Source organism: Stegostoma tigrinum, chromosome 7, assembly GCF_030684315.1.
Source record: "Stegostoma tigrinum isolate sSteTig4 chromosome 7, sSteTig4.hap1, whole genome shotgun sequence".
NCBI lineage: Eukaryota > Metazoa > Chordata > Chondrichthyes > Orectolobiformes > Stegostomatidae > Stegostoma > Stegostoma tigrinum.
Genome location: NC_081360.1, coordinates 37,958,864 through 37,976,485, shown reverse-complemented (window position 1 = coordinate 37,976,485; position 17,622 = coordinate 37,958,864). Strand labels below are relative to the sequence as shown.

The 17,622-nt window shown below is 39.3% G+C and overlaps 1 protein-coding gene and 1 long non-coding RNA gene across 26 annotated transcripts in view; one reads left to right on the top strand and one right to left on the bottom strand.

Moving 5' to 3' along the window:
• Positions 1 to 12,404, bottom strand: part of LOC125453938 (uncharacterized) — a 46,881-nt gene extending 34,477 nt beyond the window's left edge. Inside the window, exon 1 of the long non-coding RNA XR_007247912.2 lies at positions 12,187 to 12,404. This is a non-coding gene — a long non-coding RNA (uncharacterized LOC125453938). The remainder of the gene's footprint in view (positions 1 to 12,186) is intronic.
• Positions 1 to 17,622, top strand: part of gulp1b (GULP PTB domain containing engulfment adaptor 1b) — a 344,780-nt gene that overhangs the window by 171,870 nt on the left and 155,288 nt on the right. For 24 of the 25 annotated variants that reach the window (XM_048534120.2, XM_048534121.2, XM_059647184.1 and 21 more), the window contains one exon: positions 8,270 to 8,348. The exons of the other annotated variant lie outside the window; for it this stretch is intronic. In XM_048534120.2, the coding sequence (XP_048390077.1) occupies positions 8,321 to 8,348 (28 nt within the window). In that variant the 5' untranslated portion in view covers positions 8,270 to 8,320. The remainder of the gene's footprint in view (positions 1 to 8,269; positions 8,349 to 17,622) is intronic. 25 annotated transcript variants of the gene reach the window in all.

Below are 17,622 nucleotides of genomic sequence, written 5' to 3'. Positions count from 1 at the left end.
AGAGGAGAAGGGACCAAGGTACCCCTGAAAACTACCAGATAAGAGTTGCTTGCCAATTTCTGGAGGAAGCATCAATGAGATGCTATGGTTCACACACTGGAACACAACTGGAACATTGCCCTCGGATTGAAAAGGCCAAACTCGTGAACAGTTAAAACTAAGAGTGAAAATTTCTCTTTGCTTATGCAAGAAGATGAATATCCAGGAGAAATCTCACTGTGATTGACAGTTCTGACATTAAAAGTTGCCAGTTTGTGAAAGGAAAAGAACAGTCATAAACCCTGAGGACCAAAATATCATCATCAACTGCTTCAGGGAGAATTGAAAACCTGCTGTAAAAATCTACTTATGAAAAGCGTTTTTGGTCGTGCTAAAAGATAAAAAAGAGGTATGTTTAGTTTTGAGGTTTTGATTGTTACAAATATAATTGAGTCAATTGTGCTTTATCTTCAGTTACAGTAAACGTTTGAAAGCATGAAGTATTATTGTGCCATCCTTTCAGCTATTGCCTGGAGGTTTGAATTTCTCTTAGTTATTGGCCTCTACTCAGATCATTAACAATATTTACACTCTAGATTGAAGAATGTGTTACCTACACTACAGAGATGTCAGAGTTCAACGACATTAACAAATATATAAGACTCAGCTTGAGGTTTTTCTGGAGGCTCTTTGATATTTACATAGATATTTTCAATGAGTTCATTGAGAAAATTTATTTTTCAGTTTTCTTTTGATATTGGTCATAGCCTCTTAGAAGATCATGAAAGTTGGAAGAGAAAAATGGGCTGAGCCAAAATACTCAGCTTGCCTTTGGGAGATCTAGCAACTGGCGAGCTAAAGTAAAAATCCAGCAGTGGCAAAGTTCCAGATGGCAGCAGTTATCACTTTGGTGTGGTTTGTTTTTGGCTGTCCTAGTTGCAAATTTACTGAGGTTACCAACTGAAATGTTCCTGGATTCAGATGCTGGGTGTGATGACAAACATTTTTATGGAGACAGAATATGGCAGGCTGATTGGATATGGTACTGCTACTTGGCTCAGTGAAGACAAAGAGAGTTAGAGATTAAACCTCTCTCGGTTTCTAAAATAGCAACGCTTGCATATCATGCACAAATACAAAATGCTAAGCAAACATGGGATTTAAAAAAAAACAAGAAGGGCCTTCTCAGTACTAGCCCAGATGGTAGGATGAAGTAAATTTAGGTTCAGACTACCACAAAAGGCCTACCAGAGCACATTATCAACTCTGTCCTTTAACTGGATCCTTGACTTCCTGACCCATAGACCGTTGTAAGGATAGGCAACAACGCTGCCTCCATGATAATCCTCAACACTGCAAAGCTGCCTACTCATACTTATTATACACCCACGACATTGTGGCCAGAACTCTTGCCCCATGTCCATTTACAAGTTTGTTGATGACACCACTGTTGAGGGTTGGATCTCAAATAACAAGACAAAGTACAAGAAGGAGATTGAGTGCTTAGCGGCATGGCATAAAGACAATAATCTCTCTGCCAACATCAGCAAAACAAAGAAGCTGGTGATTGACTTCAGGAGGCAGAGTGAAGAGCACACCTCTGTCTGCATCAATGGTGCTGAGGTGGAGATGTTTGAGAGCCCTTCTGGGATTGGCATCACCAACAATCTGCCCTGGTTCACCCATGACAACGTGATGGTCAAGAAAGCACAACAAGGTCTCTACTTCCTCAGGAAGCTAAGGAAATTCAGCATGTCCATGATGATTCTTATTAATTTTTATGGATGCACTGAAGAAAGCATCCTATCTGGATGTATCATAGTTTGATATTGTTTCCTTTGTTGAAGACTGCAACAAATTACAGAGAGTCGTGAACACAGCCCAGTCTATCACAAATAGCAGCCTGGCATTCAGCGATTCCGTCTACACTTCGGCTGCTTCAGAAAGCAACCAAAATAATCAAAGACTCCTCCCACCCCAGTTATACTCTCTTCCATCGAGCAGAAGATAGGAAAGTTTTGAATACATGTGTGAACAGATTCAAGAATAGTTTCTTCCCTGTTCTTATCTGACTTTTGAACGGACTTCTCAAATATTAATGTTCATCTCTCTGTCCGTACCATCACTGTGAGTGTAACACTGTATTCTGCACTCTTGTTTTGCTACCCTGGTGCATTTTGTATGGCACGATCTGCCTGTGGAGCATGCAGAACAACACTTTCCACTGTATCTCGGTAAATGTGACAACAGTAAATCGAATCAAGTTTTGCGAGTTCAGGAACATGCACTTATTCTGAGTATAAATTCCTTGCAAGTGAAGCTCTGTGCAAGATGTAGAAGCTATCAAAGTTATGCTGAATAAAAAATGAATTGTTTACAGAGTAATTTGTTACCCTTGTTTTTACAGTGAACAGGCAAGAAATAAGAAGAGCAGAGAGATGAGGAAATTGGTACATTGTGCCAGATTTTGTTACAACAAGACATCTTCTGACATGCCGATTATTTAAACTTGTTTGTGGACACTTAGGATTTATGACTTTTATTTCCTTGAAAGAAATGCAGCTAATACTGGCACAGAGAGGACAGCAGGGCTTTCGAGAGCTCAGTGAAAAAATTGGACAAACAGTAGCCCTTTAACGAGGGGATTTAAGGATTCAGGCTAAAGAAAGAGAAAGGATTGGGAAAAGGTTGAATTTTACAAAAAGCAAGAAAGTTAAATGTAGGAAGACCCCACTGATCAGGCAGCATCTTTAACGAAGCAGTTAACCATTCAGGCTGGCTACTTATATCAGCAGTAACAAATGTTTCCAAAGTTCTTTGAAGCTCATTGAATACGAAAGCATGCCCCGACATTTCAAGCACTATCCTCAAAATACAAATACACTTTTATATTAAATTTACTGGCCAGATTTTCTGTCTGCTGGTTCACTGTATGTACAACATGGAATAAATGTTAAAAAAAAAACGAGAAAGGAGAGTTAGGTGCAGTCAGCTTACAGCAAGTTTGACTAAATTTTTGACCCTAGCTAACACAGGCCAGAAATGTGGTCCTTTTGTGACCTTTTTCCACCAAATGCTTATTTGCTTTATTGCTTTAAAATTAATATTTTCAATTGCTTCATTAATCTTGCTGACTTCAAGCTTGATTAGCTAGATGTTTTGTGCCAGCACTTGTTAGTCCTACCATCAGTTTCTGCTTAGTTCCTTGTGTACACAAACAAAGAATCTTGAGCCGAAACATTTTTTCATACTATGGACTGACTCTTATAGTGGCTTGGACGATATGGACTATGGCATGAAATGTAGGCGAATTGTGAGAACTCAAATCAGGCCTTTCTCAACATTTGGAGCAATTTGTTGCATTTTCAAACAGAGTTCTGGACATCAAGACCAAATTCGTGCTAGGCACCAATGGGTTGCCGATGTGTGGGGATCATTATCATTACTTGTTGTCAGCCTCAGTAACTGAATATTTTGCCTCATTAATGTGCAGTTTACTATTCTACTACCTGCATGAGGTAACAAGATGTCAACAATTTCAAAATGAAAGTCAGACCAGATATCTGGTGACTATACCTTGTTGTTTCTTTCCCTAGGCTGCTAAATTGGCTACCCTGGCATCTTACAGCTGCCAGCCTCTTGAGACCCTAATGGCACCTTTTAAAATGCATTACAGGATCCACTTGCGCTGCACTCTGGCACCTACCAGCAATTAGAAATCATATGCTCCATCAAGGAGACTTTATGCACAGGGACAGGCACCTTTGCTGACAGATTGGACCAGGTTCTATCTCAGCTACTCACTTGCTGTCTCAGCCCTCATTCACAGTGAATGTGTATGGAAGCTCACAGTATGCCTGCCTTTGCGCCCCCAAGACCCCAGAGCAATCTCGCTCACCTTACTTCTGTTTGGCGCTGACACGAAGCAAGGATGCCTTCCTGATTGTCAGCAGAGCTGACTCAAGTCAGGGGAAATAGACTTCAGTCAGAGGTTCCTAACGCAGTAGGTCAAGGGTATCCTCCAATATCAGTCCAGAGGCTCGGGCGTGGTCAGTTGGCCATTTTGGGTGGTTATAGGCAGGATCATCTCTTGGTAATAAGTGAGCAGCTGAATATTGGGCAGCATGCCACACAACTTGGCTCTTTATGTTCCATTTTTGGGCTGTTTTATTTTGGAATGAGAGAGATGAAGTGATTGATTGAGATGAAAATGGGTAGCACAACCCTTTACCTCATGCAAGTTAATTTTATGTGATAATCTCAGCACTGTCAGTTGTTGATTTTCTTCCTTCACTGCTGGGCATTCCCACAGACAGCTGAGACCACAATTACCCAGGGTGCCAGCATCAGATAGTACAGCATCATCCGCATGTCACGAGGGAAGACCATGTTCCACACCATCCATCATGAGCTCCAGTTGCCCATCTACAAATTGGGATGCAAATATGCCTGGATTTGCCATATCTGGGCTAAATGTCACAAACCATGAAGGACAACTCCAGCCTGATGGTGCTTGTCTGGTTGCACAATAGCCTATTAAAAATAGTGTGGACGTCCAGGATGTCAGTCTATTCTGAGAGTTCCCGCACTAGCTAGTTCTTCTGCGTAAAGCGGGATAATAGAATTCAGCTAGTATTAGACGAGAGGAGCACCATAGGTCCATGATAGATAGTTAACACAATGAGTTTGGGATGATATGGCAAGTAATTGGAATCTGCTTGATAGAGACAGACCATTCGTGAAAATCTGTGAGATTGCAACTTATCCGAAATACTATAAGATTCAACCTTTTTTAAAGCATAAATGTACAGCCATTAATTTCCTATACATTTGAATGCTGAATAAGAGTTCCAATATTGAAGTATGCTGTAGATCTGTTTTAGTTTAAATGAGTTCAATGCCAATTAATGAATCATTGGACATATTAAAACCCCATCCCAAAACTTGGACCTGGATTTTGGAAGGATGGGGAGGGGAGTTGATGATGAATTGTTGGTAGCCACGTCTTTACCACCTCCCAACACTTTCACTTTGTTCTATCCAGCGTTATGTACTATTAGTACTCTAGGCTAGATTCCCTTTAGGGATGAATTTTATTATCACTTCCGTCCTTTAGAGAGATAAAATTACCTATATGCACTCCTTCTAGTTCATTATTGAAGGCTCCAGGATAGAAGAAAGTAACTTACTGGTGCCTTCATAGACAGACACCTTTAGATCTTGAAAAATCCTATTATATTGACTTGTTGAAATCATCTGAGAAATGATCTACTATTATAAAAGCCATTAATATTCTTAGGTGCTGTTCCTAGCATCTTGATGCCCAGTCACCTCAAATGTCATTGTCTGCATGGTGTTCTGCAGCTTGTGAATAGTTGCTTGTAACACAGGACATGTGTGGAATGTGGATTGTGTTCACTTATCCTTATTTCAATAATGAGTAGGTAAGGTGTTTGCACTGTCTACCCTTGTGGTTAATTCCACTCCATTAATCATTGTTTTCAAGACTGGCACCCTGAGGTCTTAGTCTTCTGGGTCCTAAGTTGAGGCCACTCATTTTTGTTTTCTCACTCCCAAGCCCTCTTCATGTTTGCATCCCCAGTGACATCTTTGCCTTGCAAGGGTATTTTTCTTGTGCCATTGTACTGTTTCTTTGAAGGGCTGCTTGCACATGGCAGTCTGCATTGTCCCTCTAAAGATTGGCATCTCTCCACTCTGGTCTTACTGAATGGTGCTTCAACATGGAGTGCAGTACCCTCACTTCTACAAGTTTTAAATGACTGAAATATTCAAAACATGTTTTGTAAAAAACTATCTATTCTGTTAAACCTTACTGAGAAGTAATGCTTCATCCAAAAAAAATTCGCTCATAGCATGACATTTTTTTGTACACTACAGAATCCTTTCTTAACATTTTAAATACAAGTATGAATGCACTTTGTAAGAACTAAATCGTTCTTACCAATAAATTAATCTTAAAATATAGATTGAGAGGTTCGTGTTCAATTCATGTTCATTGAGTGGATATTAAATTTATTTCTATTTAGGTTATATTTAAAAGCAACATTATTCTGGAGATCATTACAGGTCATCATTTGGCTAATTCTAAAACTTAATGTTCAAAGAATGGCTCACTTCTTCCTGAACTTCGGTCCTAGCAAATTATATGCATGATTAAAATGACTCTAAACCTTAAATAAATTCCTTTTCACAACAGTGGGGGTTAAGGGAAGAATTGCAAGAGGTATTTCATTTTTTGAGATTTTTTTGAAGTCAGTACATGTGCTGCTGGGATCTGGGGAAGGTAACTCTTTCTTCCAGGCAAGAGAAGCATTAACCAGAGGAGACAGACATTTAAGATAATTGGTGAAAAGAAAACCAGGGCAAAATGACGGCATTCTTTATGCAGCAAATTATAATGATCTGGATTGCATTACCTCAGACTGGTGCTGGGAGCAATTGAAACAGCAAATTTCAAAGAGGAATTTGTTCTTCTTTTGCTACTGGTATAGCTTTGAATTGTATAGTTACTTCAACATTGAAAATTGCCTTACAGCAGTAATTTTAGACGCAAGAGAAAATTAGATGCCAAGCCAAAGAGGAACAGATCATGACGGGTGATCAAACTTTTGGCTTAAGCATTGGGTTTTAGGGTGAGTTTAAAGGAGCAGTAGAAGATTAACAAAATATATATATTTTGTAAGATGCAAGCCAGATGTTTATTCTTGTACAATGATCTTAAATTAAACTACAGTTATACCATAAAGCTCAATGGTTGAATTGTAATTTTAAAATATTCAATTCAATGTTGGCTGCACTGATGTGTTTATTTCTTACTGTACATAACTAATATACTGTAGAGCAAATCAATGATTTGAAAAAAATATGGATGATTTAGTGCACGAGGTAACTGTCAGCTACTTGGTGATATATTGCTGAAAAGGCGAGGTGAAAGTGACAGACATGGACATCAAGACAAAAGTTGACTGACGGTTACATCAAGGACCCCTAACAAAATTGAAGTCAGTGGGAATCAAGGGATGCCTTTATACTGGCAAGAGACAGACCAAGCACAAAAGAGGATGATTCTAGATGTTGGAGGCTAATCATCTCAGATCCAGGTCATATCTACAGGAACATCTTTGGGGCACAACCCAATTCAACTGTGTCATCAATGACCACCTTTCCATCATAAAGCCAAAGTGAAGAAGCTCATTGGTTATGTAGCGTTTAGCACCATTCGCAAATCCTCAGAACATGAAGCAGTCTATGTCCAAGTGCAGCAGGACCTTGGCCATATTTGGGGATGGGCTGATAAGTGGCTGGAAACATTCATGCCAGCAGTACCATGCAATGACCATCTCCAAGAAGAGAGAACCTAACAGCCTTCCCTTGACATTTAATTGTATTCCCATCACTGAATTCTCCTCTATCAATATCCTGGGCATTACCACTGACAAAATGCTTAACTAGACCAGTCATGTAAATATGGTGGCAACAATAGTAGGTCAGAAACTCGAAATTGTTTCTGTGGCAAGTAACTCAGCATCTGACTCTCTTACACCTGCACCCCATCATAAGACAGGTCAGGAGTGTAATGAAATACTCTCCACTTGCCTGGAACAGTTAAACTCAGACAACACTTGAGAAGCTCTGGACCACAGTAGTCCTTTGGATTGGCACCCCAACTGTCACCTCAAACATTCAGTCTCTCTGCTACCTCTGGTACGTTGCTGGCAATGTGTATCTTCTACAAGATTCATTGCAACAACTTGCCAAGTTTCCTTTGACAGTGCCTTACAATCCCAGAAAACTCTACCACTGAGAAGAACGAGGGCAGCAGATACATGTGAATGTCATCCCCTGTAAGCCCCACACTATCTTGACTAGTTACTGCTACTTCACTGTCAACTGGGTCAAAATCCTAGCGCTAACAGAATGAATGGGTATACCAACACCATATGGTTCCAGGAGACCACCATCACCTTCTCAAGGGCTCTTGGGGATGGGCAACAAATGCTGGTCTTGTTATCAATGCACATATTCCATGAATGAAAGAAAATAAACCTGAACTTTTATTTTCCCCAAACCTGCACAGATCATTAATGAATATTTTTCCAAGACAGTCTTTATTATTGAAAATAACTTTATTACAACCAGGGTGAATTATGAAGCTGCTTGTTTGTTACAGAGTTGGGAAAGATTATAGCCCTTGATATCTAATTATCTGCTTCAGTCTATAATCATCACAGAAGTACTATATGATCTTATGCCTGTTCGTCATTTTCAGATAAAAAAATTACTGGAATACTGCTACTGTGTCAGCTGAATACTTTTCGTCATGAATCGGGCTTTCAGTAGGAAAAAGGGTAGGTGAATTTCTTGTCTTTATTGCTGTTATTAACGTGACGACAAAAAACAATGTTTTTGTTAACTACAAAAAAATTCTCTGAATGTTAGTTCAATATTTTTAGTAAAGAGTTAATGATTAACTACTAAAATTATTTGAAGTGTATTTGGAAATTACCTTTTAAAATGCTTTATTCATTTCAAATGAAGTGCCGCACAAGAAGTTAGCATGTAAAATTAAAACATGCAGGATTGGGGGGAGTGTAGTCACCTGCATGTACTGACACAAACAGAGAACTTGTTGGTAGAGAGGAAACTGAATAGGAATAAATGGGGCTTTTTGAGTTGCTGCCAGTGACTGATAGGGCACTGCAGGGATCAGTGCTTAGACCCAGCTATTCACAATATCTATTCCTGATTTAGGTAAGGGAACTAAATGTAATATCTCCAAATTTGCAGGTGATACAGAGCTGGGTGGCAGGATGAACTGTGAGCTGGATGCAGCAACTTTCCATGTAATTTAGACAAGTTGAGTGAGCGGGCAAATGTGTGGCAGATGCAATATAATGTGAATAAATATGGAGCTTAACTACTTTGATAACAAAAACAGGAATGCAAGTTAATTTCTGAAAGGCAATAGATCTGGAAGAGGGGATATGGTATGTAACCTGTGTATACCAGTTGCTGAAAGTAAACATGCAGCTGGTGAAGAAGGTAGTTGGTATGTCGCCCTTCATAGTGAGAGGATTCGAGTACAGGAGCAGGTAAATCTTGCTGCAATTGTACAGGGCCTTGGTGAGATCACATTTGGATACTGTGTGCAGTTTTGGACTCCTTACCTGTTTAAAGATATTCTGACCATGAAGAGAGTGCAATGACGGTTTACCAGACTGATTCCTGTGATGGTAGGATTAATGTATGAAGAAGGGCTAGATCTCTGAGGATCATATTTCCTGGAGTTTCGAAGATTGAGGGAGATTTCATAGAAAGCTATAAAATTCCAAAAGGACTCTCGGACAGGAAAGATGTTTCTGATGTCAGGGTGTCTGGAACAAGGGGTCACGGTCTAATGATATGAGGTTGGCCATTTCGGACTGAAATGAGGAGAAATCTCTTCACTCAGAGAGTGGTGAGTCTGTGTGATTCTCTGTCACTAAGACTCAAGGCCAAAACATTGAATATTTTCTGAAAGGTGTTAGATATAGTTCTTAGTGTTAAAGAGGTCAACGTGTGTGGGGAGAAAGTGGGACCAGGATATTATTATTATATTATATTATATTATATTATATTATATTCCCCATATAGCTGGAGAATCTGGAAACCAAAGCCTAAACAGTTTTACTTGCAGATAGCATCCTAGCCTGTCTGATCCGTCTTCTGGTTTCAGGGACAAGAAACTTCAATGTGTTCATATCCTTCCTATAATGTGGAGTCCAGAACTGTACACAATACTCCAGGTGAATTCTAACAAGTTCGTTGTCCAAGCTCAGCCACACCATCTTGCGCTTGTACTCTATGATGCACATGATACTGTATGCTTTATTAACTGCTCTTTCCACCTATCCAGTCACCTTCGAAGATCTGTGTACAAATACACGAAGGCTCCTCTGCTCCTACACCCCTACAAATTGTACTCCTTGATTTATATTGCCTTTCAGTGTTCTTCCTAACAAAATGTATCATTGCATACTTTTCTGCATTAAACATCATCTGATACCTGTCAGCCCACAATGCCAACTGGTCTAAGTCTTTCTGAGGTTGTACAATATCCCTCTTAGATCTTACAATGTTTCAAAGTTTCATGTCATCTGTCAATCTTTCTGATTGTTAAACTGATTGTTCTTCAATTTTTGGACTTATCCTTACAACCTTCTTTGAACAAGCGTGTGATATTTGCAATTCTCCAGTCTTGTATCATCTCCCATGAATCCAAGGGAGATGGAAAGATTTTGGCCAGGGCCCCTGCAATTTCCACTTTCACATCCTTCAGTTTCCTCAGATATATCTCACCTGGTCAGTCCTAGTTCTCCTTTTACCACGCTCACTATTTATACACCAATAAATGACTTTAGGATTACACTTTATGTTGGCTGCCAGCCTATTCTCATAAATCCACTTTGCCTCTATATGTTGCCGCTCAATTGTACTTTCTAATCAACATTTATCAGAAGCTCATTTTAACTTTATTTCATCTCAATCTCTGTCACCTTTGTCAACCGGAGAGCTGTGGATTTATTTTCCCTATCCTTCCCTTTGTGGGAATATACCAAACCATCTCCTCTTCCATTGTTGATATCACGAGAAAGCCCCCGGTGGACTTTCTTGCTCAGTACATCATCTGCTACTCACCAATTCACCAAATATCTCTCCAGGACTGACTCACCCAGTTATTTTCCCTGTTTGCCACCACTGTCACCACTTCCAGGGAGGCAGAAATTTCCGCCTAAAATCCCACCTAAGCACGGTTGGATCTCGATTTTCTCCCAAGGCCCATGGTCAAGTTGAATATTGGTTAATTACTCCTCATGATAATACAACTGTACTTGCCATTAAGAATGTTTTCAGCTGACCAAGCCGTGCTGTGTTATCAGTTTGCGTTTGTGTCATGTAAGATCAATTATTGTGTACAAATGTTTTTCAAGTAATTGGGTTAATGATTATTTTTATTAAACAATAAACAGCAAATGTTCTTTTAATGGAAAACGTACTTGTAATGAAAACCCCCGGAGAAATCTGTAAAGCACTTATTTTGTATTAAAAAAAGGCAAGGGAAAACATGAGATAACACAGTGTGAAGCTGGATGAACACAACAGGCCAAGCAGCATCAGAGGAGCAGGAAAGTTTGATGTTAAGGGTCTCGACCTGAAACGTCAAACTTTGCTGCTCCTCTCATGCAGCTTGGCCTGCTGTGTTCATCCAGCTTCACACCATGTTATCTCAGATTCTCTAGCATTGGCAGTTCCTACTATCAAGGTAAACCATGACCTCACTTTCTTCTCAGTCAAGTTTGAAAACAAGTGTACAAGCGCGTACTATGTTAGATTGTCTGTAACTGGAATAAACAGGTACACTAAACAGCAGAATATCAATACAGTTGAAAAGTATACATGGTAGTGGGAAGTGAATTGGAGCAGCATTTATCACAATGCAATTTTATTTTCCAAAGGCTGTGCCAGCTACCCTTTTGTTATTTATGTTTATACTAGGAGTTGAATAATTAAATTATTCACATGAATAGTGACAAGTCTGTTGGGAAAAAAAAATACATTTTCAAGTCTGGAGGGAAGGTCCGAGAATAAATTCCAAGAACATTTGTTTTATTTTGGTAACAATAAGTAGAGGAGAAATGTTGTGGATGTTAAATATTTTCATAAGTCTCATAGAGAAAACAGAAACTCACCTTAAGATGATAGACAGTAAAGATGTGCAGTCCCATTTTATTCAAAGAGATTTATTTTTTAATCATGTTGTGATATATGAGGTGGGAATTATTTATCCACCTATTAGACATATTCTCAAAGCCACCTTAATTGATAACTCACTTTTTCTGTTCAGAATCCTTGTTGCTCATTAATCCCTTTGATTTTTGGATTATGTCCCTAGGAAATGTTCATATGATTTTACTACTGCTGTTGCCAGATAAACCATCTTAAAACATTAACCATGTTCCTGTCTTTGTGTTGTACCTCTCATTTTGTCAAATTGTTTCAATATTTATGAACAGCTGCTTAGCTGCTGCATTTGTGTTGCTGTGCCCTAATCTGTTGTGACCAATCTGTCATACCCTCATTTTTAGAGGCTAAATCTGTCACAATTTTTTTTGCTGAAACGAACACATTTTGTAGAAAGCTGCTTACCTTTCCCCAAGGGCCATGATTTTACTTTTACAGTAATCACCTTGAAGAATCCAGTCTCCTCATTAATGTTTCATCATTTAGCCATGAAACTGTTAACACTTGATCCTTCCAAGTCCAGTATGATCTGTAACGTTTTCTGCGTTAGTTCTCATCACGAGTGAAATTTGAGAAATATTTCAAGTAGCTATGCTTATTCCCCTGGGTTGAACATTACTAACAACTTGCTAGCAGAACATTTTTTTTAAAAATGCTGGCAGGTCACCAGGGAAAACAACCCTGCTGTTCTTTGAACTGGTGTCACGAGATGGAATGTTTTAGCAGCCTGACTGGTGTGAGCTGTGGTGAGGTTGGTGGTGGAATCCGAGGAGAAATCTGGTGCAGCCTATCTCAATGATTTGAGCAATTTGCGACATTGTTTACGAATTTGCAGGCCGACGAGGTGACTTTCTTGCCAAATATCAGCAAGTTGCCAATTAAAGGGATAATAGCTTGTTAAATTCCTCATTAATGTTGCAACTCACCTCATCAATATTCTGCTTCCTAGCTCAATGTTAAGAAACCTTAACATTGGAAGTCGGATATCTGATGACTTAATCTTGCAGCTGACTGTCTAAAGTCTCCATGTTGTTCAGTACTAAGCAGGGGCATGATGCATGGACATTGGCCACACACACCCCTTGTCCATTTACATTGGTATTTGATGAGAGCTGGGAGCAGCAGACCATCATAGAATAGAAAATAGTGGTTGGTTATAATGCTGGCATTTGGTTGACTTTCTGGGGGTGAACCACAACCTTTACTAGCTTTGTTTATGTTTCACTTTTGAGGCCTGTAAATAAAAACAAAATCATTTGAAATTGTCTAAGTGCTTTCCTGTGTGTGATGTTCGACAATGACCAAATACAGGTCAGTTGTGGGCATTGGGGGTGGAATTGTGGTAATTTAGAGAGGCTGTTTGAATGGGATGTAGCTAAGGACAGGGAACATGCTGCCCATTGTTCAAAATGGTTGTATCTCATCCATGAAGCTGCACTAACCCTTCACACTTAGTGTTCTATTGATGAGTACTCCACTTCTTTATTTCACAGCCTTCATGTATGCTTTAAGCCCTGGAATGAGATAGGAAGCTGGAATCTTGCAACTCAGATGTTAAGATACTGCCGACTGAACCCTGTGAGAAAAGTAATCCAGATTGTGATTCTCTGCTAACAGCCTCGGTGGACAGGGCTGGATGATTCAGTGATATCTGAATCATTTCCCCCCCACTGAAAACGTACACCAGATTGCAAGCTGATGAATTCATTCAGAGGATGACTTCCAAATTTCTGAACATGTCACAAGCTGTCAGAGTGGTGCCCGGCTTCACCAGTAGCTGCCAACCGATCAGAGGAGAGGCAATGGCCTAGTGGTATTATCACTGGACTATTGATCCAGAAACTCAGATAATGTACTGGAAACTTGGGATTAAATCAGTAAAGAAACTGGAATTAAGAGTCTAAAGCTGACCATGAAAACATTACCAATCATTGGAAAAAAACCCATCTGGTTCACTAATCTTCTTTAGGGAAGAAAATCTATCATTGTTACCTGGGCTGACCTTCATGTGACTCCAAACCCATAGCAATGTAGATGACTCTTAATTAACCTTTGGGAAATTAAGGGTGGTGAATAAATGGTGAGGCCAAGTCTCCAGGGGATCTGGTTGTGAGTCAGTAAGTGGTTCTCTTTCACTTGTTGTGGGTGGGGTTCACAGGGAGAGGGGAGTCTGAGTCAAGTCCAGGAGGTTAGTTTTCATAGACTACCTTTTCGTCCTCTACCCATATTTCCTATTATTTCCCAGATTGGGTAAATGGAGCCACCTGCTAGTCTGGCAGGTAGGCCATGGGAAACCAGCCACTTTTCTTACCTGTCATGGACATGATGATGAGGTCCAACACTTCAGAACTGTCAATGATCTCCCCTTCTCTCCAGTTCTGTCGCCACCTCAAGGAGGAGAGCAACTCACCCAGATGCGCTGTTGTTGACTGGATAGGTCGTGTCAAAAAATGCAATCCAAAATTCCCATCTCTCACAAGTGGGCCTGACTTCAACTCATTTTTAAACTGCTTCATTTTTGTTTTTTTTTAGACGATTCGATGTTTAATTGCATTCTCTGCCTTTGTGCTTTATAATATGTGAAATGTAATTATCTTAGTGCCCTTTAAAGGCAATATAAATTGATTCAGAGAAATTATCCACTTTGTCGAAATCTCCCTTGTGTATCTGCAGTTCCTCAATAATTTCAAGGTAAGGCTGCATCTTGCCTGTTTGGGCCCATGCTTCTGAATATTTCAGTCTATACTATTTGATTCTCTGAGCTCTGTTCAAATTCCACCCAAGTCTTTCATTTTCCAATACACAATTTTTTTTTATTGGAACATATCATTTTATTCCTAGTGCCTCCTTAAACATTTTTTTCTAGAAGAAACAGCTTGAGGGAAGATCTTAGATGTGGGGGCGGGAGGTGGATGGGGTGGGGTGGGGAGTCAGCACTGACTTGTTGGAGTCATCAGCAACAGTAAACATTTCTGAAGAAGGGTCCCGAACCGAAACGTCAAGTTTTCTTGCTCCTCTGATGTTGCTTGGCCTGCTGTGTTCATCCAGCCTCACACCGTGTTATCTCAGATTCTCCAGCATCGGCAGTTCTTACTATCTCTGTAACAACAGTAAACTGGTGTGTTGACAACCTGCTGGAGCTTGGTGTCCAAGGGAACACCCCTGTTCCTTCTAGCTTCATAACTTGCAATCTGTAGCCATAGAGACTACTTGAAAGTTCTTAAGAACGTTACCTAACAATGAAGCAAGTTCTGGCCAAGATGCCTGACAAGTGTAATACCCCTTCCTTGCTCAGTATATTTTTAAAAGCCCAATTCATCTGCTCAAGGAACTAAACTTGATTGCAACGCCTTAACATTGGGACCAACACACTTTTTGGCCGACTCATCAGTGCTAAATTGGTATATGTTTTACCCTCTATTTTTGGATGCATCTGTTTCAGGTACAACACCTACTGATTTCTGCCCAAATACTGCAGCAAGTTTGCATTGGCATTAAAATGGGCAAATTTGTACCCCAATTTGGCAATGGGAATGTTTTTTTTTAAACAGAGCTTTCACAAATCTCATGAAAATTGCTGGCCAAACCAAAAGCATCTGGTTTCCTGGGCAGATGTAAAACTATTTATTCATCTCCTTTCTTTAAATCCACTGAAATATAGACTTAGCTAACACTATCCTTCAGAAAATACATTATCTAAATCTGTAAAAGAGACATGAAGCAGAATTTGAAATTCTGCCATATTTTATGTTTTGCAGAATTTGCAGCTGGCTTGCTGACAGAAATTCTTCTTTCAAAAGAAAATAAATTAAATAATTTCTCCACCTAAACCAACCAAACTAATCAAAATAGTTATTCAATTCCTTTTAAAAATAATGAATATTTCTGAGTAGAAAAGGCTTACGTTAGTTTTTTTTTAAATGTCTTAAATCTATTTAAACATTAAATCTTGAGACATTTGAGGACTGATTTTGTTTTGATGTATTTCCAACCAAATTTTATTTCCTGATTTTTACTCGTTTTCTGTACGTAACCGGGAGTAACCACTCAAGGAAAATAAATCCTCTTTGATACCGAATCAATATGTTTTCTAAATATTGTCAGTGATCTTGTTCTTTTCTTTACTTTCTCATTACCCGAACTTGTTTAGTGCACCAATTAAAACAATTTCGAAGGTAATTTGAGACATATATGACAAGTGTTTGTAACGGTTGTCTTGTAACTAGATGTAATGTTTGAATTGTAGTATCCTTACAGTGCAGATAAAGGCTATTGAACCATTTGAGTTTGTTCTGACTCTTGGAGGAGCTTCCCATCCAGATACAACCCCAAAACCTACCCAGGCCCCACATTTACATGTTCTTTGACACCAGGAGGTAACTTTGCATGACCAACCCACACAACTTTAGATGATAGGATGAAATCAAAGCACCCAGTAGCAACCCATACAGACATGGGAGAATGACCAAATTCCACACATAGAGACAGCCAAGGCTGGAATTGAACCCAGTACCCTGGTGCTGTGAAGCAGCAGTGCTCACCACTGAGCCACCGTGCCAACAACATTATGAGTTTTGTTCCAAAACAGACTGGTTAAGAAGAAAGCAACGTAAAGTTCAGTCTTAGGAGCTAATCTTCAATATCAAACTATTTGTTATACATTAGTATTAAATAGTATTATGCATAAGAATCATTGATGTACAAGGTTCTTACTTATTAGGGAAGGATTAGATGACCATCTTTGTATGTACCTGCCTGTATAAGCTCTGTTTCTTACAGAGTGTGTCACCCTGATTTACTTTAGATTGTTTCTTCTAGTCTGTCCTGACTCCATCCACATTACCCTATTTATACGCTGTGATGTGCAGCTCCATGCCATCATTGCAAGCTTGTTCCAGGGTCCTGAAAAGTTTCCCACAACACCCATGCCCAAGCTTCTCTCCTCTTCATTAACAGTGATTAACAATTGCATGTGTTCACAAATGAGTTTTCCCTAGATTAATTATTTTATGACACTTACTGTACAAGTTTTCCTACATCTGCTATCCTTCCCAAATCTTTCAGTTGTTTCATCTGTTTCAATAGGTAATAGGAAAGTCTATGACAAAATAAAGACATAATTAATGAAAATTGACGATCCTGTGTTTTCTTTACTGGCTGTTGTTAGATCAAAGATTCAGTAGATATGGCAGAAGGGACTTGTGTTCATGTATGTGCAGGAATGTATAGGAAATTGATTTGATTTGTCTTAAAGTTTGTTCCTTCTTCTAACTCTGTGTACACTGTCCCATTTGTACTCTGTGCTATACAGCTTCATGACATCATTGCAAGGTTGCTCCCAGGTCCTAAGACCCTTATACAATACTAACTGAAATTTTTAAAAGCCAGTTAAACTTTATTGCAGAGCATCTTAATTTAGTTATGCTAATGAAAGAATGTAGTCTACTAATGACAGACATCTGAATGTTAGGTGGACTGTTTTTAAAAACCTTGTAACGGCAATAACTAAGACTCATACGTTCATTCATTTTTGAGCCATTTTTGAATTTCCTTCACGTCCTGCCTTCCATATATAGCTTGTGCATGAAAAAGCAAGAGCAAGCCATTCAGTTTCTTGAACCTGTGTTGCCATTCAGTGAGATCATAACAGGTCTGTATCCTATTCTTACCCACTTCCCTTGTCTCCATAATCCCACAATGCCTTTGATGAGTTGATCTCAGGTCTAAAAATATTAATTGAGCTGGCATCATCTTCTTTTTGGTGGAGAGAAATCCATACTTGTCCTTTGCACAAAGAAATGTACCATAAATGCTCTTCTGAATAACATCAATCTGATTTTT